Genomic DNA, 24,771 nt, shown 5'->3' with positions numbered 1-24,771 from the left:
ATTGGCTTTTTTAGCTGCCGCGTCACACTGTTGGCTCATGTCAAGTCGTAGGCTAGGAGGCTGGGAGCAGGAGGCAGGCTAACTAAAAACCCATTGATCCAATCCAAATGCAATCCAAAGCAAGTTTGCTCATGTATGAGCCTCATTCAATTCAATAGGACTTTCCCTCTAGTAAGTGTGTTTAGGATTGCAGCTTTAAGTACACAATTAGGGCACCAGGCAACAATTCTAAACTTGCTTACTGAGAAGGAAGTCCCACAGTTAAAAAACAACAGTCAAGCTTGTGTCTTAATATGCAAGCTTAAGATTGGGCTGCGACAATTATTTCAATCACTTACACATACACAGATTCCTCTAGTTTACATATTTTTCCTGTCTTGGTAACTGCTATTATCCTGGATCGCACAGCCTCTTTTTAAAAAAAAGATGCTGTGCATTCATTTTACCCCCCCCCCCGTCCAGCGGAGGAGGAAGCCGCTCAGGCGTCTGGGCCGGCGCACCCAGGGGCAAAGCAAGCCACCCATGGAGGCAGGGCGAGGGCGGGACGGGCCACTCATGGGTTGGGGCGCACTGCGGGGCTCCAGAGTCTGCCTGCCTCTTCCCACTCAGCCACCCTACAGCTGGGGGGAGGCAGTGGGCCAGCCTTCACTTAAAATGACATAAGAGAATCCAAGGCCCACCTAGACCAGGCAGAGGCAAACTCGGCCCTCCAGATGTTTTGCAACTACAGTTCCCATCATCCCTGACCACCTGTCCTGTTAGCTAGGGATGATGGGAGTTGTAGTCCCAAAACATCTGGAGGGCCGAGTTTGCCTATGGCTGACCTAGACCAACATTCTGTTCTCAAAGTGGCCAGCTGGATGCCTATGGGGAGCTCGCAAGCAGGACCTGAGTGGAACAGCGCTCTCCCTATTTGGCAACTCTCTGATATTTAGAGACACCCCACCTCTATTTGAGAACAAGGTTGAATAATCTTTGAACTGTTGAATTCAACAACAGATTGTTACAATTATGAAACTGACCACTTACTGTCCAATCAAACTGCTTGGAGGCAGTGTTTGCGCCAATTCATTCTGAAGCAGTATTCTATTTAGAAGCATTTCAGTGGTCATGACAGAAGGGTGTGCAACATGGTCAAGTTGATATTCCAGATTGGTTCTGTCTTGAAGAAAATGTAGATTCACATCTGCTTTTAGCTCCTTCAGTAAATTCAAAAATGTAACATTTTTAAAAACACTGGCATCAGGTACTTCATTGTCAACTAGAACTCTTTCCACTAGTTTCAAGCCACGCTTCACATACTCAACTTCCGTAATGTTCCACTTGAGAAACATGTTCCAGATATGAGAAAAAGTCTTCCATCCAGATTGGCTGTGGATAGCTTCCCTGGCAATCTGTAGCACTTCATTTATGGCAGCATTTGAAGGAAGGCTATCCTGCAATAGCTTGAAAAACACTGACAAATTATTCCCATCAGCTAAGCTGTCTGTGAGATTTTGTGAATAAAATTCTGCTTCATTGGCAAAGAAAAGCGGGACAAGATTCAAAGGATCGTAGTTGACTGTATTATTTGTATCACTAAAAACAGGGATTGGGCAAATTGAATCACTTGGGGGCAACTCGTTAGAGATTATTGCTAGAGTTTTATGAATGTCCCTTATCCATGGATGTTTAAAATGGAAGAGGGTGTCCATTTTTGAAAGCAGGCTCGAAGAAAACTGTAGTGATTTGATGATGCATAACAATGCACTTGACAAATATTCACTATTGTTTTGGTAAAGTCTTGCTAATTCTGAAGTCTGCTTTAAGTTGCTTATTGAGTCCTGGAACAATTCAGTAAATGTTTGATTGGGCATTGTTCTGTTTTCAAAGTCCCTGGAAGTAAAAGGTAGTTCACAATGGCTTTGTTTCAAGGACTCAGGGATAGTGGCATTCTTAAACAACATCTGAAGTATTACGTGAATTACATCTTGGACACTGCAGTTATGTGGCCTTCTAGCTCTAGGGTTCCCAATATCTAAGAAAGGACTCAGAGATAAATGCAAGACATCTATTATCTTTGCTTCTGCTAAAGTACTAAGCCCTAACAAAGACTCATTAAACTCTTTTTGAAAGATAAAGTGTGAGAAACCATACACTGCAGCAATTTTTTCTTTAGCAGTTTCTTCTTCCAATCTGCTGTCAGAAAGCATTATTGTCCCTTGCCTCAGTATGTCATATACCCTTTGGAGGGCTTTATTGCTATCATAGACCAACTGAGGGGTTGCTTCTAATTGGCTGGTGTTAAATTGGTGTTCAAAAGTTTTCTGTAACAACAGATTCCTGAGGACCACATTGATTACTTCTGAGATGTTGCTGCTTTGTGAGTCTTCCTCAGTATACTTCTGTGTAATGTGGGATAAGTGTCTAGTCAGTTCCTCCAGTTCTGCACTGAAAAGAGTATCAGAACCATTATCCTGTGTGTAAAAATTTGTGGTGTTTTGGATTTTTTGCATTATTCCTGAAAGGTACGCCATTAAGGGGGCATTGTGGCTCATGCTCATGTTTGCTGTAAAACGATACTTATTCAAAAGTGCTAAGAAGTACTCCAAAATGTTTTTTGTGCTTTTAGATCTAAGCAGAACATCTGAAAACTGCAACGGAGCTTCCTGTGTTGCATCAAAGTCCTGCTTCACATCCTCAGGAAACAGTGGATTTGCCATAGAAATCACCTTTTTGATATCTTCCCATATTGTTGCTAATTTAAAATTGGTCTCATTTAAAAACAGCTGATTCCAAATCATTCTACTTAAGTTTGATGCCTTCTTGGTTTCTTTCCAGTGAGGGTTCATATAAAAAAGGCTTTGAGCAAGAACATCAACAGGTGTAGACGAATTATTAAAAAGTATTTCTAAATGAGCTTTGAAATCTATGTCAGAGGTTTCACTCAGGAATAATTTTAATGAAGCAAGCATGTCTTCTAAATAGGAAGCTTTCATCTGCCAACTTAAGGTCTCAAGGGGCAGATGAGTTTCTGTTTTATTAGGCGCTAGTCCTGCGCCAACGAGAAGTAGAGCTTTCCTGGTCATGTCCAAGAGTCGAACATACTGGTTTGCATTCGTCACATTCTGATTGGAGCTCAACATATTTGCAACTTCACTCAATACCTTTGATAAGTTCTTCCATTTTGATTGACTTACATCATTTTTGCTCACTTTTAACATCTTTGATACAGCGGCATTCTTATAGGGCTCATTTTGTAACAAAATAAAAGATGCAAGGGCTTGTGGTACACTGCCAGATAAATTTTGTGCCCTAGGTTCTGTTTCATTCAGAATAAAAGGGCTTAAAATGTGCAAAGCAGAAGGTCCATTTATAATGTCCATAAGCCCGAGCCACGGTGCTTGGCAGGTCAGATTACTTTGGTGGAATTCATTAGAGATGGCTGTTAGACGTCTATGCATCTTTTGTATCCAGGGATTCTTGTAGCTATGGAAATAGTTCAGTCTGGAGAGAAACTTTGACGAAACTTGTAATGAGTTGATGAAGCACTGAAATTCATCTGAAAAGTATTTCCATTTGCCTTTGTGGAGAGTTTGAAAAGTTGGCATCAATTTTAAATTTCTTATCACAAGCTGAAACCGCTCAGTAAATGTATGATGGTGGGCTGTTTGGTTTTCCAAGTCTGTGGAGGTAAAGAGGAAATGGCAGCTGCTTCCTCTTAAGGCATCCAGTAGGGTGGCATTATTCAACAACACTTCAAGAACAATGTGATGAACATCCTTGACAGTACAGTTCTGCAGTCTTTCATTAACCTGATTATCTTCCCTTAGAAAAGGGGTCAATGTTAAATACAAAAGATCCTGTACTTTTGCTTCTCCTGAAGAATCATGCTGTGCTGAAGTCCTATACAACTTCTGCAAAAGTAACATGCGTGAAAAACTGTAGAGGGTATCCAATTTTTTTATACTAGATGATTCTGTCAGCCTAGGATCAGAAAGTATATCTACCCCTTCCTTGAATATTTGGAACAATCTCTGGACAGTTTCATTGCTGGCATCCTTTAGTGGATTAACAGGAATTAATTCATGGATGTACCTTTCCTCCAAGTCTTCTAGCACATCTAGAGTTTTCAGAGCAGCATCTAAAAACATTGAGACATTTGCCCTACTGATGTTCTCCTCACTGTATTCTTTCATTAAATGGTTCACGAATTTGGTCAGCTGTCCCAGCTCCTTTTTCAAAGGAAGGCCAGAGCCATTGTGGTGAACATAAAGATTGTTGTGCAATATGTCTAAAACCTGCCCATAGGCAACGATATCTGTATCACTCCATTTTGCAGACCTCAGTTTTTCTGTAATACGCCAATAATGATTGAATTCATTCCAATGAGATTCACCAACGAAATTTTGAATGTCCTGCATCTTGTCAATAACGAAGGATAGCAATAAGTAATTATGACTTTTCTCAACTTTTGCTACCATATTTAAGATTTTCTGGAGTGTCAAGAACTTCTCAGGAAAGTTGTAAATAGTAGTAGGTTTAAACAGAAAATCTGAAAACAATGATGGCACATCTTGGACTGATGCTAAGTACCTTCTAAGGTTTTCAGGCATATAAGATAATTCGTGAGAATTTATTGTTTTAATCGTTTGCCATATCTTTGTGACCATAATATTAGTCTTATTTAAAAATGTTTGATTCCAAATGTTTCTAAACTTGGGAACATTTTTACTTTCTTTCAAGTGAGCCATTATATCAAGCAAGTGCAGCCTATTAAAGTCATTTTGAAGCAGGAGAGATGTGAAGTTGTTGATTTGGTTGATTTCTCTCCTATTAAGTGCACCTCTTAATTTACTGTCTCTGTCAGCCTCCATTTGCCACTGAAGGATATCAGTCAAGTTCACTCTACTGTTATTCTCATATTGCTTGAACAGGTTGTTCAGTTCAGCAATGCTAAATTTCTCTGGTAAAAGATGTAGAGACTTCTTAATGGTTTCTAAATCCTTTGAGAGATTACGCGTTTTGAAGTCTTCACCAGCAAAATCTGGAGGTAATAATTTTCTGAAATGAGAACAAAAATACAGAAATACAAATTCAAATGAAATCAAACATTTATTTATCAAGTTTATATATCTCCCTTCATCCAAAGATCACAGGGCAGTTTACAACATAAAACACACAAAACCCCCACAAAATACATAACATAATAACTAAAAGACAATAAGCTAGAACATGGCAGAATAAACTTGTCAGTCTTTATGCCATGACAAATGTGTAATTCTTTAAAATTCAGTAAACAATATGCTGCTTCTGCTTGAAGAATGAAGTCTACTCCCATCAGTTTCTGAATGGTGCTGCATTTCTAGGCTTGCATATAAGTACAAATCATCATTCATAAAAAACAGAAGCAAAGGGTTCTGATTCCCACCTCACTGCTGCATTGAAGGAAGAGAGGAAGGAAGTGCATGTGCCCAATACTTGCGCATATAAACCTTAAGCCATAGTTTTGTGCTACATTTGAGAACAACCAATGCGTCATGGATTCTGTCACTGTGGCTGAAATCCTATACATAGTTAGCTGGGAGTAAGCCCGCTAAACACTGTGGGTAGAATTCAACATCAAGCTCTTTCAATTGTTCCCTCTACACAAGCATTTCAGTTTGCTAGATGGAACAAGCCCCTCTCCTCCCTTTGTGTGCTATTCTGGGAATGCTCACACATACACACAAAAGCCAATTTTGAGGGACAGGGCCTGCCGAAAGAGGAGAGGAAGGAAAGCCCTATTGCACAAACAGAAATCCTTGTTCAAGGCTTCCATTTATGGAGCTGGTTAGTTAAATCCCGGCCAAGGTGACTTACTTCTGAGGAATCATGCATATGTTAATGTTACACAAATACTAACTCTCAGGGATACATCTCCCCCTAAAATCCACAGTGTGTTATGAGTTTAATCGACTAGCTTTGCCTCAACAATACACCAGATGCTAGTTAAATGTTCATATGATCTAGTGAAAGCTATGCAGTTTTTGCAAAGCACCCTTCCCACTGCCCCCCCAGAATAAAATTTCACATTAGCAAAAACCTAACTTTCACCCCATAAATAATTTATGACTCTAATCTCACCTCACAATGTCTTTCATTTGAGTCATTAAAGTTGGGTTGTTTTTCCAGTGAAGAGAGAGCCGACAAATGTCATTCATTGCTGAGCTGCTATTATCTACAAAATAAAAATAAACAAGATAAATCCACAATTTGAGTTACTGCCTTTCAACTTTAATTGTGATGATAGTCAAACATAGCATTTGAAGGATAAATGTGAATTTTGAAGTATGGCTGTGTTTTGGAAAGTGCAAATTTGATCAATTAGGATTTACATGGAAACTGAAACAAATTTCTCCCCATCCCAAAACTATATTCAGCACTTCAGTCCTGGTTTGCTTAAAACAGTGTGTCATATGGGGAACACTGGGGTGATGATGGCTTACTAACTAGGATCTTAACAAGATCCAAGAATAAACCGTGTTTTAAGATCCTGGTTAGTAAACTGACATGAAACCAGAGTTACCTGTTTCAGAGAAAATGAACTCTGGGTTAAATAACGTGCCAGAGATGGCATGTGTCAGGAGGAGATGAGAAGAGACCCTTTTCCTAGCTCTCTTAAGCTATAAACATTACATACAAACCACCCCAGTATCTCTAATGACTATTAATCTTTTCCATTTATCAGAACAACACTTCAACAAGGCCTTGAATAACTTATGAAAAAGTTGCTTCTATTTTCTGTTGGCAGTAAGCATTTCATTATTTTGTGCATCTTAGTGTCTGTTATAAACTGAAGTAAAAAACCATTTTTTGTATGATGCAACAAGTATGGATTTGCAAGAGCTTAAACTTGTCTATCAATATTACTTAGATGCCTGATAAAGAGATAAGCAAGCAGCCTCACCTTGCTCTGAACAGTTCAAGGCATGCAGCAGACCACTAATCATGTTCTGTATGGCTTGCAGTCCATTGTCACTTGCAACTAGTGGAGAATCCTTTTCCACAGCCATAATAATTCTTTGTAAACAGGGGAAATAAAGCAATAGTAACACAGAATGAGCATATTATAGAGCATCAAACAGCTTTGGTTCCTGTAAATAGCTAGGTAGTGTAAGGGAAGAAATTGCACAATGTCTAGGGCATTTTAGGAAAACAAAATGGCAAGCAGGTGGCCTATTCCCAAAGTAGTAAGAAATGGAGACAAAGGGGAGGATGAAAATGAATGCCATGAAGTCTATGAATTCTGAATAGTCAGGGTTTTCCTCCCTAAGACACTTCTACGTGGCAATCATCACTGCCCCATTTGTTTGTTTGTTTGTTTTGCTTTAATTTTTTGCATTTTCTGTTATAAACATTCATTTCTTTCACTATGTTATTCTATTAGCTCCTTTGATATAACAATTGATAATACAATGTTATATTAGATGTTGTTGTATCATCACTGCCCCATTTGAACACTATTTATTTTTATTTCCTTGCAAAAAATTCTGTACCACCAAGAACAATAAAATCACTTTAATGAAACAAGCACTACAGATGAAGTCCATGTACACAGCCTAGACCTTCAAATAAACCAGTCTACTACTGAGCCACTGAAATCTCATGCTCTCCTTTCATAACACCTCCCTTTATAACTGTCAGTGGAAGCTACCACTTCATCACTGTCAGCGAAATACCAGGAAGAGCTATTATGTTTTTGGTGTATAGCTTGCCTTTTCTTTTACCTGCTTGTGTTCTGAAGGGCAGCAATCATATCCTTCATAGCACTGACACCTTGAGTGATATCTGGGGCCATCAGGAGGATGCGCCATAGAGAAGTTTCATTCTGCACTTGGGAGATGAGCGATAAGAACGAAACTGTTTCCTTGACAAAAGCCACCTGGTACTGAGAATCTTGCTGCAACTTAAAACAATAATGAAACTTTAAAAAGGAATAGATAGAGAGAGAGAGCAGTTCACAGGACCCCAGTTCTCTTTTAATCATAGCTTGCTCACAATGGAGGGAGGGAAACAACTTCAAACTGCAGCTCTGTGGGGAAAGTATGTGTGTGTGATACCATACTTGGGCAGGCATCCTGGCTACTAGTCACTTCTTTGACTTCAGCGCTTGTCATTCTAGATATCTTTTTAGAACTAGGCAGGAGAGAAGAAGCCAGCAAAATTAAGAATTAATCTTGAAATGAATGGATGAAAAATGTCCTACAGAGCATCTGCTGCTGCAGTAAAACAGTAGATTAAGGGTAGCAGCCCGCCCACAAAAGTGCACCTCGTTGCCCCATAGATTTAGAATCATAGAATCATAGAATCATAGAGTTGGAAGAGACCACAAGGGCCATCGAGTCCAACCCCCTGCCAAGCAGGAAACACCATCAGAGCACTCCTGACATATGGTTGTCAAGCCTCTGCTTAAAGACCTCCAAAGAAGGAGACTCCACCACACTCCTTGGCAGCAAATTCCACTGTCGAACAGCTCTTACTGTAGGAAGTTCTTCCTAATGTTTAGGTGGAATCTTCTTTCTTGTAGTTTGGATTTCAGCAACTGTGGGCAAGACTGTGGCCTAAGATAAGTAAAACGGGTCACAGCATGGCCTAAATTGATTTAGAAATTTCTCCTTTGCTATGTCATGCCTACAAAGCATGTGAAGTGTGCATTAACCAAAGAAAGGTGCTTCAAGTTCATCACCAAACTACTGTACTCTTTAAACTTCCCCTTTTCCTGATTGCTGTTCCTCGTGCCCAGAACTTACTCCCAGATCACCTACGTAATGCTGAACCACTTCCATACTTTCCTGAGTAGCTTTTGGCTTAACCCCTTCGTTCTCATCCCATACTGAAAGTAAAGACATGTGATGAACTGAATACACATTCTTCCTTTTTGTCTATATCTTTTCTCCCTCCTTTTGCATATAAATTTTGAATTGTAAATTCCTCAGCTCAGGGGAAACCTTTCTGGGGTTTTTTGATTACTGTTCTGTAAAAGTATTGTTTCAAAAGTATTGAAACACATGTTTCAAACCATACTACTACTAGTAGTAAAAATATTAATTTGGCCTGGTTGAAAATTTAAATGTTTCCATGCTAAACCTCAAGAAAGCCCAGCTATATACGGGGTGTGGAGGTTTGCTTCATTTGCTGATGCTGCTGTGAGCTGAGAACTACAGACCTGCATGAACCTGTTCCATGACTAGGAGATCTTGTGATCTTGCCCTACCAGTTGCAAAACCTCCCAGATAGGAAGGGGAAACTGTGGTACAGGCTTGGGCTCCCAGATAGTATTGAAGTATGCCAAAGACTTGTACTGTACTAGCCCTAGAGCATCAGAACGAATAAGAGTTGCTGGGTGATGCCCTTATAAAACATGATGATGGCACAACAGGAGAAAGCAGACACTTGTGGAAAATCAAATTTAAAAAACCTAATCTGATGATTCCAATAAGAGGTTCTTTTGAACTCACTTTAAGGGAGGGAACATATAGCTGACCACTGCATGCACTTGCAGCAGGAATTCACTATTGTCTGCAGCTTCTTAATGACTTGTATATTAAATATACAAGCAGTGAAACAGATGCCTATAGAAGTGTTACATGTGTTGGTGCATATATGGTGCACAAGTATTTTTTCTATATGGAAGGGATGTCTGCATTAATTCTATTAACTGAAAGGGATGCTTTTATCACCTGTGATTCAGTGAACATGGAATTTTGCCTTCAATCAGGGCCTTCATTCCTTTTAAAGTTTGCTACTATGTTCACACAAACACGTGGCCTAAGGCAATGAGGTGTTATAGCTTTAAGAAGTAACATGGTGATGTGGCAGAGGCCATGCTCTGAATTCATGATGTGCCAGGTTTGATCCTTGGATATAACCAGCCTCATATAACCAACATGCTTAACTCTAATTACAGTGGTACCTCGGGTTACATACGCTTCAGGTTACATACACTTCAGGTTACAGACTCCACTAACCCAGAAATAATGCTTCAGGTTAAGAACTTTGCTTCAGGATGAGAACAGAAATTGTGCTCTGGCGGCACAGCGGCAGCAGGAGGCCCCATTAGCTAAAGTGGTGCTTCAGGTTAAGAACAGTTTCAGGTTAAGAACGGACCTCTGGAATGAATTAAGTATGTAACCAGAGGTACCACTGTAATGCATGAAGGGGTTAAGACCATAGAGTAAGCTGTCCTGCCAGGCTTAGCTAGGTTACATCCCCTCATTGTGGGAGGAAGGGTTACCAAACTCTTTGCTCTTTTTCCTTTCCATCATGTGAACCCTACCAGTAAGGAGGTCAAATCTAGATGCTCCAACCTTAGACTGCCTGGCTTAAGCAAGCCATCTTTGTGGTTTTATATGAATAATTTAGAAATATTTACCATTTTGAAACTGCCTATCTTTTCTTGCTGCTGTATGGAAAGGCATATGAATCTGACCTTTGAAGAGTTTATAAGTACAGTGGTACCTCAGTTTTCAAGCGTCTCGGAAGCCGAACATTTTGGAACCCCAACGCCGAAAACCCAGAAGTAACTGCTTCCATTTTCAAACGTGCCTCAGAAGTCGAACGGCTTCCGCTGCATTTTTTTCTATTTTCTCCATTGACTTTGCCAACTGCCCTTTGTTCCTCAGTTGTCGAACATTTTGGAAGTCGAACAGTCTTCCGGAATGGATTACGTTTGACAACTGAGGTACCACTGTAAACCATTTTAAGCTTCCCAAACGTGTAGTCTCTTGCTATGCTAAGGGAAGTAGGGAACTTTGGAAGCAACTTAGAAGGGGATATTTCAAAGGTCTAACAGCCTATATTTCAATGCTTTACCTTGTTGCATGCTCTGTGATTTTAAACCTCTGCTGGGCTCTCTCATTTGCCCAGTACTTGCCCCAAATCTAGGCACACAGTGAATTCTCATTTTATTTCACCATATTCTATTTTTCCTTTTACCAAACCAATACACATTTCCACTTCAGAAGTTCTTGGCGACTACAGCTGATGAAGACCCTTCCTCTGAGACATTGGAGAACTGATACCAATTGAGGTAGACAACACCTGATTAGATGGGCCAATAATCTGACTTTTATGGGTAAGTAATGCTTGCTCATTTCTCAATTTCCCTCAAATCCCTGTTGAATTTTCCCTTTAGAACTCTTTGTCAGGTATAATCAGGGTCAAACTAGAAAGGGCAGCAGCAAACTTATTTGTTGAAACTCAGATCTGCTCCGATCATTGTATAAAAGTGGGTGTGGGGATCCAAGCGTTAGCGATATGGAGGTATGTGGGTTGATGGAGCTGAACTCTCCCTGTACCTACTTCTCATCATCTCCCCTAGGACAGAGCTATAAAACCTGTGGACCTCATGTCTTTGTTGGATTCTGATTCCCTTCACCACAATCCAGCAAGGCCAATGGTCAGGGATGGAGGGAAACGTAATCTAATCATCTGAGAATTAAAATATCCATGATATAAACTATGTATAAGCTACAGGAAGTCACACAAAGGAGAAGGTTTAGAACTTCCTGCCCATGCAATTGTTTTGCTCTTAAAAACAGTCCCCACAACTCCCCTCTTTTTACATGGCTGAGAAAATCTAGGTTTAAACACTCACACCTGCTGCTATTGAGTTTAGCGTAACAAATATTGCAAGCGTTCCCATCTCCAGCCTTTGCCCTTGACCAAGGAGAGATCAGCCTGCCTATTTTCCAACAATCAAAGACAAAGTCTGATATTCCATCCCTGCTTCTTCCTGCCATTCATTTCTAGCTATTGCAGCTCACGAAGCACAAAGAAACTGAAATGCCTCTTTCACAAAACTGCCAGCTGTTATGCTGAGGGTACAGGGTGAGTGAATGGGCACAATGTGAAAAGCTACTCTGATAAGGGAAGAGGGGGAACTTTTCTTCTAAGCAATTTGATTGAGGTTATTATTTAGCAGGCAAAAAAAATGAGTTGGATACTCACTTTAGGAATCTGACTTCTGAATTCCTGAAAGAAGGACTCTACAAGGGACAAGTTGGTGAAGCAAAATGTTCGATAGATGTTTGTTCCAAAGACTTCCCAAAGGAGATTCTGTGATGATGCATCGGCCGCCATGACTTCACAAATACCAGCTTTAAGGTTTCCTGCAGAAGACTTGTGCATCTGCATCTATAAAATAAATTTCCGTACAAGAAGAACTGAAAATGAGGTTCTTGTTTCAATGTGTGAATGATCAATGGTTTCATCAAATTTTTTGAACAGCTACAGTTGTTGGTGCAAAGGTTAGAAGATCACAATTCTTACACCCACGAGGCTAGCAAAAGGGCGCAGGGCACCAGAACTTGTAAGACATCTAAATTGGGACTGTGAACACCACTACCCCACCCCATACTTCCCAGTAAAGGCATATGGAACATTGCCTGTCCGACTGCCAAGCCTACAAGTGACTATAGCTTGTTTGCACATGCAGACACTCAGGGATGCACACGTCTCTCTTAGACTTCATGTTCTATTTGGAAACCAGGAAGTATGTAAAGTATGAAGCTCCTACTAGCCCAAAACCCAGGCTCTTCTCAGAATGGACACTGAGATCCAGCACTGAAGGCCTTCTGGCGGTTTCCACACTGAGAGAAGTGAGGCTACAGGGAACCAGGGCCTTCTTGGAAGGAGCGCCCACCCTGTGGAATACCTCCCATCAGATGTCTAGGAGAAGAGTAACCCTTAGGAGACATCTGAAGGCAGCCCTGTATAGGAAAGCTTTTTAAGGGTTAGTGTTTTACTATGTTTTTATATATGCTGGAAGCCACCCAGAGTGGCTGGGGCAACTCAGTCAGGTGGACAGGGTACAAATAAATTATTATTATTATTAGATGGACTGTGGCTTGTTTTTTCCTGGTGTGGTGGCAGCAGCAGCAACAATGGAGAAACGGAGTATATTTTAACTATGGATTCATATGAAAGGTGAACCAGGCATAGTCAAGTCACATTCAATTGCACATCTATTTGTACCAGATCTCCATGGAACAATCTAAAATAAGATCTGTTGCTATTTGAACACACCGAGATAGCAATTTTGGAAACTAGAATCATGCTTGCATTTTCTTATTATAATAAACCCACACACTAATATTACGTAACAAAATGGTATTCCAAAGGTGATCTCATGAAGGTGAATACAGAAATTACCTCTCCCAGACTGAGAATCTTGTTGAGCAAGTTAATTCTGGCATGGCTGGCTGATGAGGAAATATTTTCAGCAATGCTGCTCAGATTGACTGTTGAATCAATTGTCCCTGCAATGATTTTTAAAAACATACAAATTTCAAATGCTGAATTTGCCAAAGAATGTGAGCTCATGACGCCTCCTACGTAAGATAAACAGTGCCTCTGTTTGGCATGGATAAATGTAGCCGTCATAGTCCATTACTCCAAGCAGCAATAACTGGTAAGGCAGTTTGTGGTGCAAAACCAGTAGTAACCAGTTTGTTTTGCAAGAATCATGTTCTTGCCTTTGAATAAGGGAGCTGATGGTCACCACCGTCTGCACCATGCAATCATACAATTGCTAGCTAGCTGAACAGTCATCCCCTGCTGATTTCAGAAGCCTGAATCCAGGCAATTATCCAGCCAACAGCCACACACTTGCACTTCATTCCCAACGCTTCAAAGTAAAGGTAGGATTTCCCCTCCCATCGCAGACACCCTGACTTGCAGTTTTCCCCAGGGAACAACCTCATGTCACGAGCCTTCCAAGGTGTTCCCACAAAGATTCTAAAACAACTCCCATTCACATAAGGGGGTTTCTTCTTCAGCAGAACTTCCTTTCTCCCTTAGTGCCATTTTAAGCAAGCCTGTTATCTACCTGATTTCAAACTGGACTAAGGGAGCCACAAATTTTTATGGCTTAAAAAACCAATTTCCTGACTTTGCCGTAGTCCTGAACAAATTTTTATAGCTCAGAAAATTGATTTTCTGCCTTTGTCTGAGTCCTGAGAAATTTCACTTTCACTTTCACTTTGGCTCCCTAACCAGCCAATGAGGATACATGAAGAGAAGGAAGGGCACTTTAGTTTTGTGTGTCGAGGTCCCCAAGACACCCCAATAAAAACACAATTGATACATAATTTTTGTTTCAGGTTTTTGGCATAATTTTGGCCACAACTTTATTAAAACACAGAAAATGTGAGTGGTTGCTTAGGCAGCGCTAGCAGCAGAGGCTGCTGCCTCTTCCCCCTTCTCTCTCTTTCTCTCCCCCTCCCCCCCCCCCCCCCCCGGTTGCAGACATGGAAGGAGCAAGCAGGGCCAAAGTGGTTTGAGCTATTTCTAAGCAAATTTACTGAAATCTACACTTCCGACATGGGTTGCCATACATCTGGACATTGTTTCGAACGGCCGAATCCCAACAATGCCTGGGAAATTCCAGATGTTTGGCAACCCTAATATAAAGGCACATACCTGTAACTATTCTCAATAGTTTTAACTAATAAAGCACAATCATATCAATGACCTCTTGGGAATCAAGTCCTACTGAGCTTTTTGGAGCTTGCAGGACATGAGACTGCACACATATCTGGAAATAAGACCCAGTGAATTTCTGAATATACATGCATATAGGCTTCTGCTAAGATATCCTCAGCTGCTTAAAATAATTGCTTACTCACTCAAGTACCCATAGAAAACAAAGCAATTGTTTTAATAGAACTTGCCTGGGCCTTGTTCAAATACTTCTCCATGGTTATAACATTTATCTGCAGCTAAGAGAGGAAGTTTGCTAAACTCTTAATAGAATCAAATAACCTACCCAATGAACCATTCTTGCTTTTGGGAACATCAGCACTCTGGGATGATGGATGGCTGTCCTTCTCCGGGTTAGCTGACCTTCTCCGTTTTCTGATAAGGAAAAAGGAGTGAGAAGAATCCTGCATCATCACTTATAGCTACCCTTTCATTGAAGCTCCTGGCATTCAACCATTCAGGCCAAGTTCTTCCCACCAAAATGTGAATTTCTTTATAAAGCACTGCCTTTATTTCAAGCAATGGGTTGTTGTTTTGTTTAGAACCATTCTGGAACCAATCTTGATGTTATTTCCATTACGGACAAGCTATTTGCTCCCCCCCCCCCGGTGGTCTTTCTCATAGGGTAAGGCAAAAAGAGGATCGGGCCAGATCCAAGACTGCAGCTCCATCACAAGGTAATGCTGCAACAGTATAGCAGAAGCACCCAGCATGTTGCAGGTGCAACAGTTCAAGCCAGCGCACATGGCAGCTCTTAACTGAGACAAATGCTGGTAGAAGTGAGCATGATGAAAGGAAGACTGGGAACAACAGCAAGTCTAACCACACCTTAATGACAAGATGCAGAGCCCCTGCAACCACAAGGAATCTGCAGAAGCCCCAGAATGTGCTAACCAAGACTCACCATGAGCATGCAGCCTCTAGACAGCAGTTCTCAACCTGTGGGTCTCCAGCTGTTGTAGGACTACAACTCCCATCATCCCTGAGCTCTGACCTTGCTGGCTAGGGGTGATGGGAGTTGTAGTTCAACAACATCTGGGGACCCACAGGTTGAGAAGGGCTGCTCTAGAAGGTTGCCATGAGAGAATCCGGCTCTCCAGCTCTAAAGGTTTTGCCACTTCTGGGCTAAAACCTCGAGTGATTTGTTCATAAAAGCCAGGTGTGGGGAGGGCAGTTTGGGAAATTTTTAATTCACAATTAACTCTCCTATCATATTTCCTCACCTTTCTCTTTCAAGACCTTATAAGAATTTCTCATGAATCCTATCTAAGTTAATTGACCAACACCACCAAATCAGGGTCAACCATGTGATGGTCCGCCACTCTCTTTGGTGTACACATTCCGTGTGACTTTAGGCAGGGATGCAGGGTTAGAGTATTGTATAGGAGATTCTGGGTGCAGAATAGATGTGGCTCAGTGACAGAGCACCTGGTTTGCATGCAGAAGGCCTCAAGTTCCACCCCCAACATCTCTAGGTAGGGCTGGGAATGTCTCCTGTCTGAAACCTAGGAGAGCTACTGCAAATCAGTGCAGACAATAGAGCCAGGTGGTCGGACTTGGGGTAAGGTAAACTTCCTGTGCGTGGTCTACATCAAAATATCTCAAATCTTAAGAAAGAGTCTCAGAGGAGCAAGGAATGTGCTTGACAGGAGCAAGGAATGTGCTTGATAAAATTGATCACTTAGTTTTGCTGCAAGCTGATACTATTGTTATGCGTTTGTATGTGCCAGATCCCTCTGATCCCTGGATTCAGCAAGTGTTAAAAGCTAATCAAGCCCGGCTAGCTTCCTACAGTTGAGAGAGTTGTGGCGATTCAGAGAGCTATCTGCTAGCTCTGTGGTGATTGTTAATAGCCAGACAGATAGTCTGGGTCTATTACTCACTCTGGAGACAGAGTAATCTAGGATTTATCCTCAAGACACTTGGATCAAAGCCATTTTCCTGTTGTCTGCACCTTGCACCTTGGACAGGAGCAAGGAAGAGCTGGCAAGCTAAGGAGCAATGCCAATAAAAGAATCTCACCCTCTCTTTTAAAAGCCCTTTAAAACATATTTGGTACAATGAAACTGTAATGAGAATCACACATCCCCTTTCCATCTGCTTGGGGAAATTTATAATTTGAAAATCTGTGAGTACTACCTTTCGTGGCTGAAAAAACAGAAAGGAAACTAATTGTTAAAGAGTTATAGCAAAGCAGACAGCCTGATTTCTGGTAGACAACAAAAATTAAATCAGATGATAGGAAATCCTTTTACTTTGTTTCTTGCCACTAAAGAACCGGGGAAATCGAAAGTGATGCAGCCATAACTAGCCATGAGAAAGGAGGCAGATAAGAATCTGCTTTTGAAATAACACAGTTACAGCTGCAGAAGTCCAGGACTTTTAAGGGGGAATATTAAGGCGGATTTAATGTCTAATAAGATCTAGAACATTAAAAGCACCCAATATGGTACCTTTGGATGACCCAGTGACTGTTGGTATTGTTCAGCAGTTGATGGATGAATAATTTAAAATCATCAGATCAATGTTTGATGAAGATGAAGGGAATGATGGGGGGAAATGAGCCAGAGTAATATGAGGTCAAAAATGGAAATGGAGAGGAGGAATGCACAGAGGCTTCAGACCAAATTGATGAAATGTTGGCAGGACTGGATTAATAAATAATTAAACAGAAAGAAGCAGACGGTGATGCAGAAATGGAAATGATTCCCACACAAGGATTTGGAGAAGTAAAAGATAAAATCACAAATGGTGAATTTGAGAATTATTTTAACTTGGTGCTGATAGAGTTGAGAAGGGGGGAAAGATCTGGGACTTCAGTGCTGGCCTGTCTTTAGTTCTGGCAGAGAAAAAGTACTCTGCCTATGATCTGAATTCAGAGAATGATGGTATTTGAGTTATGGTACTCTCTCTGGAAAAAGACTGGAAAAAACAAAAATGAAAAGTGCTAGAGCAGGAGAGCAGGATGTCACCATAAACATAAACAAAACTGGAAATAGAATATAATAGGAAATAGAACTGACCATACAGAACTGGGCATGAACAAGCAGATTGTAACGGGAAATAAAAATGGAATGTTGATCTAATATGTGATCAAAATGGCGAGACTTTAACATGGATATGGACGTAAGAATTTAGTCTTATGCAATATGGAGTTCATGGTGGTCAGAATTAACAGAGGTAAAAAAAAATTAAAAATGGTTAACATAATTACAGAACCTAACTTGGAAAAAGAAATGTAGGGAAAAGAAATGAATGATTCTGAGACACCCTGATTTAAAAGAAATATTGTTCAAGAGAGAGTGGAGAAGATGGATGTTTGTATGGACTGAAGGTTTAAAATAATTACTATATAAGGAACATGGAAGTTCTCTTACACCTTTTGCTAATGTTTTACTTTTGTTTTCTACATCTTACTCTTCTCTCTTTCTCTTTTTCCTTTTTTATTTCTATTGTCTTTTTCACTTCTTTGTTTATTTCTAATTTTATTGTATTATGGAAAAATAATACTTTCTGTTGTTCATCAGGCAAGGGGTTTTCCCAGCTGCCTTGCCCTCACCCTCCATTAGAAGAGAACTTGGCCCCCTTCTTACGTAACAAGAGGACTTACTCCCTTACCTGTTTATGGGTGATACACCATTCAATTTTGGTAGCAGGTCTTCAGGTGTATATGGAGTGCTTTTGCACCTGGCATCTGAACTACAAAGCACAGTTTGAAGAAATGGAAAGAAACCTGCACTGGGAAGGTTCCGGGGGGCGAGGTAACCTGGAAAGTAGGCAAGAAATAGGTATAAATCAGTATGGCTTGGTGGTATGCATGAGAATCAGTGAAAAATTACGCTCCTTTTTTATTATTAAAAGTTTCTGATAATGAAGAGAAGTAAAACAGAAACATGCATAGATTAGAAATGAAGGTTTTGACAGCAAATCTAAGTGCAAAGAAGAGTGATATTTATCTCCAGCGGCCACCTCGAAGGGCAGAAGTAAACAAAGCCTTGTGCAGATGGCCAACCAGATCAAGGGGGTCAGACTTCCCAGCCCTGTTTTCCGTGCATTTAAGGCTCCATCTGGAGAGGGTCCTGCAGCTTAGGACCCCCTGTGCATGATCTAGAGCCTGTCTTATACAGAGTACAGGAGAAGTGCGCAGGTCCAGGATGAACAAAATAAATCAAGGAAGAGTAGAAGAGGCAAGAGTGGATATAGCCACTCAGATCGTTCTAGAAACCTTTATAACATATCATATACTATTCTTTGCTCCTAGTCCTGCCAGACCTGCTCCTTGCCTTGCTGGCCTCTTTGCACCTGGCCTCGAAGGGCCAGGCCCTGACGGACTCCACTTGGGTGCTGAAAAGGCCAGAGGCCACCTTCGCTGTGAGTCCAGCAGGACCTGCTTCTCAGGATACCTGGAGACACTTGGTGTGGGGTATTGTTTGGGGTTTTTTGTTGAGGTCAAGATTTAATTTTGGAGATGCTTAATTTTGTTGTTTTGGGTATTTTTAAGATTCATTATTGTTAGCCCTTATTATGACTTATGTGGGAATCGCTTAATTTTATTGCATACCTATTGATATGTAATTTATTGGCTATTAAAATTTTTGATATATTTTTGTGATTATGTAAATCTTTTCATGTTGTAAGCCGCCCAGAGCTTGGTTTAACTGTGGAAAGCCAGCATACAAATAAACAATGATGATGATGAAGAAGTGTAATGGACTGATGAGCATTTGGCATTCCGTTTCCCAGGTTACTTTATCCTTGCCTGGTTTCCTGGATGCAATGCACCAAGGTTTCCCCCCACTATGAACTCTATTACACCCCGCTATTCGCTTAGAAATGAAGATCCCCTCAGTGGAGCTAGTTATATGGAGGAGAGTTTTGATTTATTGGATATCCCTATGGCATAAACTCCCGAACCACTATCTCATTCAATGCATGTGGCGAGATGACTTCACAAATTTGTGGTCAGGAAAAATCCATGCCAAATTGCTGTCCTATGAGATCTCGCCCACTGAATTGCTCAAACTGGATCTAAATGTGGCAAAAAGGTGTATAAATCAAAGGCTGGATGATGTGGAGCTATACCAAAATTTCATAGCTGGTGGTGGAGCCTGCTCGCCGTTAAATTTCGGCATAACCCCTATCTACCGCGCTCCGTCCTACTTAACTTTGCTTATGGCCGCGTCTCATCGATATGCCTTCATTAGAGCTAGGTTCAATGTCTTTCCAACAAACGTGCTGAGACATAGATTCACTAAGGGCCAAGTCCCTTCAATGTGTGCTTGTGAAATGAAAACATCTGAATCTCTACATCATGTTATGTTTATCTGCCCTTTGTACAGTTCAGCCCGTGCTAGTATACTAAACTCCATAATCCAGCTTATGGCTGACAAACCAGTAGACCTACAGTTTGCCTGGGTTCTTCAAGATATGGATCCTTATATTACCCTACAGGTTGCTAAATTCCTAACAGCCGTCCTCTCGTACAAGAGACGGAATGGAATGTTAGCTGATTATTGATGGTTATAAGAATTTTCTATAATGACATCAGATATTGATTTTAGTGTAGTGCCTAAAATTTTTAATCTTAGTCTTAAACTTTTTTTTTTTTAATGAACGGCTAATATCTGTCCTTGTGAGTTGTGAACTGTGTTATACTACTTGTGGTTTGTATGAGTCCGCTGTTTTATTTGATTTGTTTTGTTGTGTTGTGTTTCATGATGGGCGTAAAGCCGAATAAACATTTTGATTTGATTCTATTACACCCCAGTGTAAAAGCTGACTAAATGGTGCACAGAAAAAGTGTTCATCCAAAGTCATTAAAATTTATGTCTTTATTATTTCAATAATATTTGAAATATTTATTGAAATTACAAAAAATTACAAAAATAAAGAAAAATAAAACAAAAAATACAAAATACAAAAAATAAAAACAATTATAAACAAGTCAATCTTTCCATATCTTATCTTTCATTTGCTTATTTCCTTGACCTCCTCACACCTCCCTTTTTTGTATTCTAGTTCAATTAGTTAATTCAGCAAATCCTTTCCATCTTTGTTTTTATCTTAGTAATTTATCTTAATATATTGTAACTTTACATTCTCACCTGTTAACAATCCATTTTTACTTACTCCTTTGTAACACTGCTGCTAAAACCACATAACTTCATTCCAGCATCCTTCTAACATTCCTTAATTTTACAATGTTTCTGTAGATAGTCTTTAAATTTCTTCCAACCTTCTTCTACCGACTCTTCTCCTGGTCTCGGATTCTGTCAGTCATTTCCGCCAGTTTCATGTAATCCATCACCTTCATCTGCCATTCTTCCCGGGTGGGTAGATCTTGTGTCTTCCAATACTTTGCGATAAGTATTCTTGCTGCTGCTGTAGCATACATAAAAAAAATTCTATCCTTCTTTAACACCGATTGGCCGACCATGCCCAGGAGAAAGGCCTCTGGTTTCTTCAGAAAGGTATATTTAAATACCTTTTTCATTTCATTGTAGATCATCTCCCAGAAAACCTTAATCCTTGGGTACGTCCACCAAAGGTGAAAGAATGTACCTTCAGTCTCTTTACATTTCCAGCATTTATTATCAGGCAAATGATATATTTTTGCAAGCTTGACTGGTGTCATGCACCACCTGTATATCATTTTCATAATATTCTCTCTTAAGGCATTACATGCCGTAAACTTCATACCTGTGGTCCATAACTGTTCCCAGTCAGCCAACATAATGTTGTGTCCAACATCTTGTGCCCATTTAATCATAGCAGATTTCACCATTTCATCCTGAGTATTCCATTTCAGCAGCAAGTTATACATCCTTGACAGAGTCTTAGTTTTGGGATCTAACAGTTCTGTTTCCAATTTTGATTTTTCCACCTGGAAGCCAATTTTCTTGTCCAAATTGTATGCCTCCATTATTTGATAATAATGAAGCCAATCTCACACTTTGTTTTTTAGTTCAACAATAAAGACATAATATCAACAATAAAGACATAAATTTTTTTATTAGAAAAACTAAAAAAAATTATGTCTTTATTGTTGATATTTTAAATATGAGTTAATCCCTATCACACGTGTGGTGGTATGGTTTAAAGTGCATATCAGGTATGTGCTGAACCGACCTCCTCTTATTCCCCTCTCTTTCTCCTGCAGTCTACCCTCAGCCAGCTCACTTTTGGTACTGGAATCTGGCTGGGAGCAATGGCAGATTTAGGGCACTGCAAGTGGTTCCCCCACAAAGGACACCAAGACAAGGAGGGAGGCACACAATAATATATTTATATGGGGTACCTACTGAGAAGATCCATTAAAAAGCAACTGTACCAAAATGAATTATTGTGAATATTAGACATCTTTTTGAGAGTTGCCAAAATTTGTCTTCACTCAGGATGTCATATTACCAAAGTCTGTCCCTGCTGGGGGGAAAGTAAGGAAGGGGTGAGTTCACACTTAGATCATACTCTCAATTGAGGAAAGTTCATGTGTAAATATTCAGGTCTGCTAAGAGCTCATTTAGTTTAGCCTAATTGGCATGGTGTGGAGAAAAGCTTTTCTCCCTTGTCATACTAGAACTCATGAACATCCAATGAAGCTGAATCTTGGAAGGCTCAGGGCAGACCAAAAAATCTCCACCTTTGTTGCATGTAGTTAAACTGTTGAATTTGGGTCCACAAGAGGAAGCGATGGCCACCAGTTAGATGGCTTTGAAAGCATCTGGCCCAGCTACAACATAAATCTCTCCCATATCAGTCACTACAGCCACAACAGGCACTGTAACTCCCCAACAGTTTGACTTCACCCCTGAAGACACACTCCTCCTTTATTTCCCAAGACAGACAGGTGCCAACAAGGTAAATTCATGGAGCAAAAGGCTATCAATGTCCACCAGCCACAATGACCACGTTCTGCCTCCACTGTCCCAGGCTATAGGCCTCTGAATGCCAGGTGCCGGGAATCCCAAATGGAGAGGTTCTGCTTGCATGTTTCTCATAGACATCTGGCTGGCCACTGTGAGAACAGGATGCTGGCCTCTTCCAGCAGGATTCTTCTTATGACCCTTGAGAATTCAGCCAGAAACGACTTGTTTACTCCTCCATAGTCCTTTATATTAATAAAGGAGAGGACTGTGGGGTGTTAACTCTGCTTTAGAGTTGAAAATTACAAATTAAGGCTACCTATTAATTAATGACTGTTGGAAAGCAAAGCAACAATGATTGCACAGTTGCCTTCCTGTTCTAGAAGTGGATTCTGATGTAATTAAAGTAACATAACATTAAAATGACAAAGCAGTTAATTAGTGCCTTCTTAGGGCAGAACATCAGTTGTGGACAAAGGGGTTCAGAGACTGGAGAGAAGGATAGATAGATAGATAGATAGATAGATAGATAGATAGATGATAGATAGATAGATAGATAGATATAGATTATTTGCAGGTTTTCCTGATGGTGGTTGCAACAGAAACCATGGGTTTTTGCTATTTATATCATGTAAGGACAGTAAGTTTTGTTTATGCAAGCATTTCTACTCCATCTTTCTGTCCCATGACTGAAAAATCTATATATACAATAAGAAAAATACAGGAAAAACCATAATTGTAGCCAACAAATAAAAGCAAAGAGTGTCCAATATGCAATCCCTGAAACAACAACAAGGAGAGAGTATAAAACTGGGGGAATTAAAATATATATAAAACACTCAAATGGCTTTAAATACAAAAAATACAGGAAAATTAAAAATTAAATCAAGGTTAAATGCAAAATTTTATTCCACCAAAAGATAAGGAACAGAATAGCAAGTAAGAACATAGCAGTTCATAGGAACATCAGTTTCAGATTCTCACAGCACAACACATGTTTATTCAGAAGTACGGTAAGTCCCTCTGAGTTCATTGAAACTTCATAGAAAGTTTTAAGTTTGCAGTCTAAGGCAGGAATTTCTAACTATTTTGACCACTGAGGAGATTCCTTAAGGGCTGTCAGACCTCTATTTGAAGGAGGCCTCCAAGCTGGGGCACATGGTTCTTCCTTTCTCCATTTTATCCTCATAACAAGCATCACTCCTGAGTAGGGATGAGAATCTGGTCTCCCAAGTCTCAATCCAGCACTCAAAACTACTATTTTAAGTACCCTTAAGTGGGCCTGGGCAATGTATTGAGGGGCAGACTGAGATGGCGGCTTCACTCAGCAGTATATTGCGAGTGAAACTGCTGCCACTCCTGAGTTCCTCTACCACCAGTGCCCAGTGCACCAAAAGAGAAACAAGCTGTAGCCGGGTGCTGGAAGCAGAGGGACTTAGGAGCGGCAGCAGTTAGTGATATATGTTGGAGCAGTTGGCAGCAGTTAGTGATATATGTTGGAGTGAAGCCACCATCCTGCTCTGCCCTCATACCAACGCAGAGGGAGATACAAGCTGCATTGGCAAGGCTGAGGAGTGTGTGACTGCCCTTGCCTCAGCCAAGCAGTTTTATGGAGCCCCTGACCCACCACTGGCTCACATGAGCCGGTGGTGGTGTGCAGGCTCCATGAAACTGCTCCATTGAGGGGCGCATGGTTACTGCTCCCATCAGCCGAGCAGTTAACGGAACACCCAGCCTACCGCTGGCTCGTGTGAGCCAGTGGCGGGGTGGGGGCTCTGTTAAAGTGCTCCCTTCCCCCAGCTGAAGGAGCCTCAATGCTTCTCCGGCTTGCTATCAGCTCCAGAACAAAGCCGACACTTCCTGATTCTCATGGAGAAGCTGTTTTCAACGGACCCTGTATTAAGGCAGCACCAAGTGTTGAAGTTTTGCACCTAACAATTTTGCACCCGGGTCAATGACCGCTATGCCCCCCTTTGCTACGCCACTGCAGCTATTCAAGCACACACAGAATCCCTCAGACAACCTGTTACTTTACAAATGTGGAGCTGAGATATCCCACATTTATACTGTGAGGGTGAAACTCACCTTGGTCACTAGCAATGGAAAACATGGCAACAGACAATATGTTCTGGGTTCTGTCTAAGACTGAAAGCGCCATTGTTTGGGGGTAGCCTTCCTCTAGCTAGTGTCCTCCAGGCAATTTATATTAGCTTGCTCAGCATGGACAAAGGTCAGGAATAATGGGAACTATCATCCAAACACCTGAGAGCGTTAGGCTGGACAACTCTGCTTTAGGAGGATAACACACTTAGGTAACACCAGCTATGGTTTTCTTCAGAGTTATTGATCACAAATGTTTGTTTTTAAAGGGTGTTTTTTATCATTATTAGAATTGATTTTGATTTTT

At 40.7% G+C, this 24,771-nt stretch overlaps 1 protein-coding gene across 1 annotated transcript in view; it reads right to left on the bottom strand.

Moving 5' to 3' along the window:
* The window catches only part of ABCA12 (ATP binding cassette subfamily A member 12), a 103,409-nt gene extending 78,887 nt beyond the window's left edge, over nt 1-24,522 (bottom strand). Inside the window, exons 1-9 of the mRNA XM_053377235.1 lie at nt 24,450-24,522; nt 18,121-18,268; nt 14,789-14,877; nt 13,174-13,280; nt 11,971-12,156; nt 7,749-7,927; nt 6,929-7,041; nt 6,106-6,199; nt 1,030-5,043 (exon numbers count right to left, since the gene is read on the bottom strand). Coding sequence (XP_053233210.1) covers nt 1,030-5,043; nt 6,106-6,199; nt 6,929-7,041; nt 7,749-7,927; nt 11,971-12,156; nt 13,174-13,280; nt 14,789-14,877; nt 18,121-18,268; nt 24,450-24,522 — 5,003 coding nt within the window. The remainder of the gene's footprint in view (nt 1-1,029; nt 5,044-6,105; nt 6,200-6,928; nt 7,042-7,748; nt 7,928-11,970; nt 12,157-13,173; nt 13,281-14,788; nt 14,878-18,120; nt 18,269-24,449) is intronic.
* Nucleotides 24,523-24,771: the final 249 nt, after the last annotated feature.

The sequence above is a fragment of the Podarcis raffonei genome, chromosome 1 (assembly GCF_027172205.1).
Source record: "Podarcis raffonei isolate rPodRaf1 chromosome 1, rPodRaf1.pri, whole genome shotgun sequence".
Classification (NCBI taxonomy): domain Eukaryota; kingdom Metazoa; phylum Chordata; class Lepidosauria; order Squamata; family Lacertidae; genus Podarcis; species Podarcis raffonei.
Note: the sequence above shows the minus strand (reverse complement) of the source record. Positions and strands in the feature narration are given on the sequence as shown.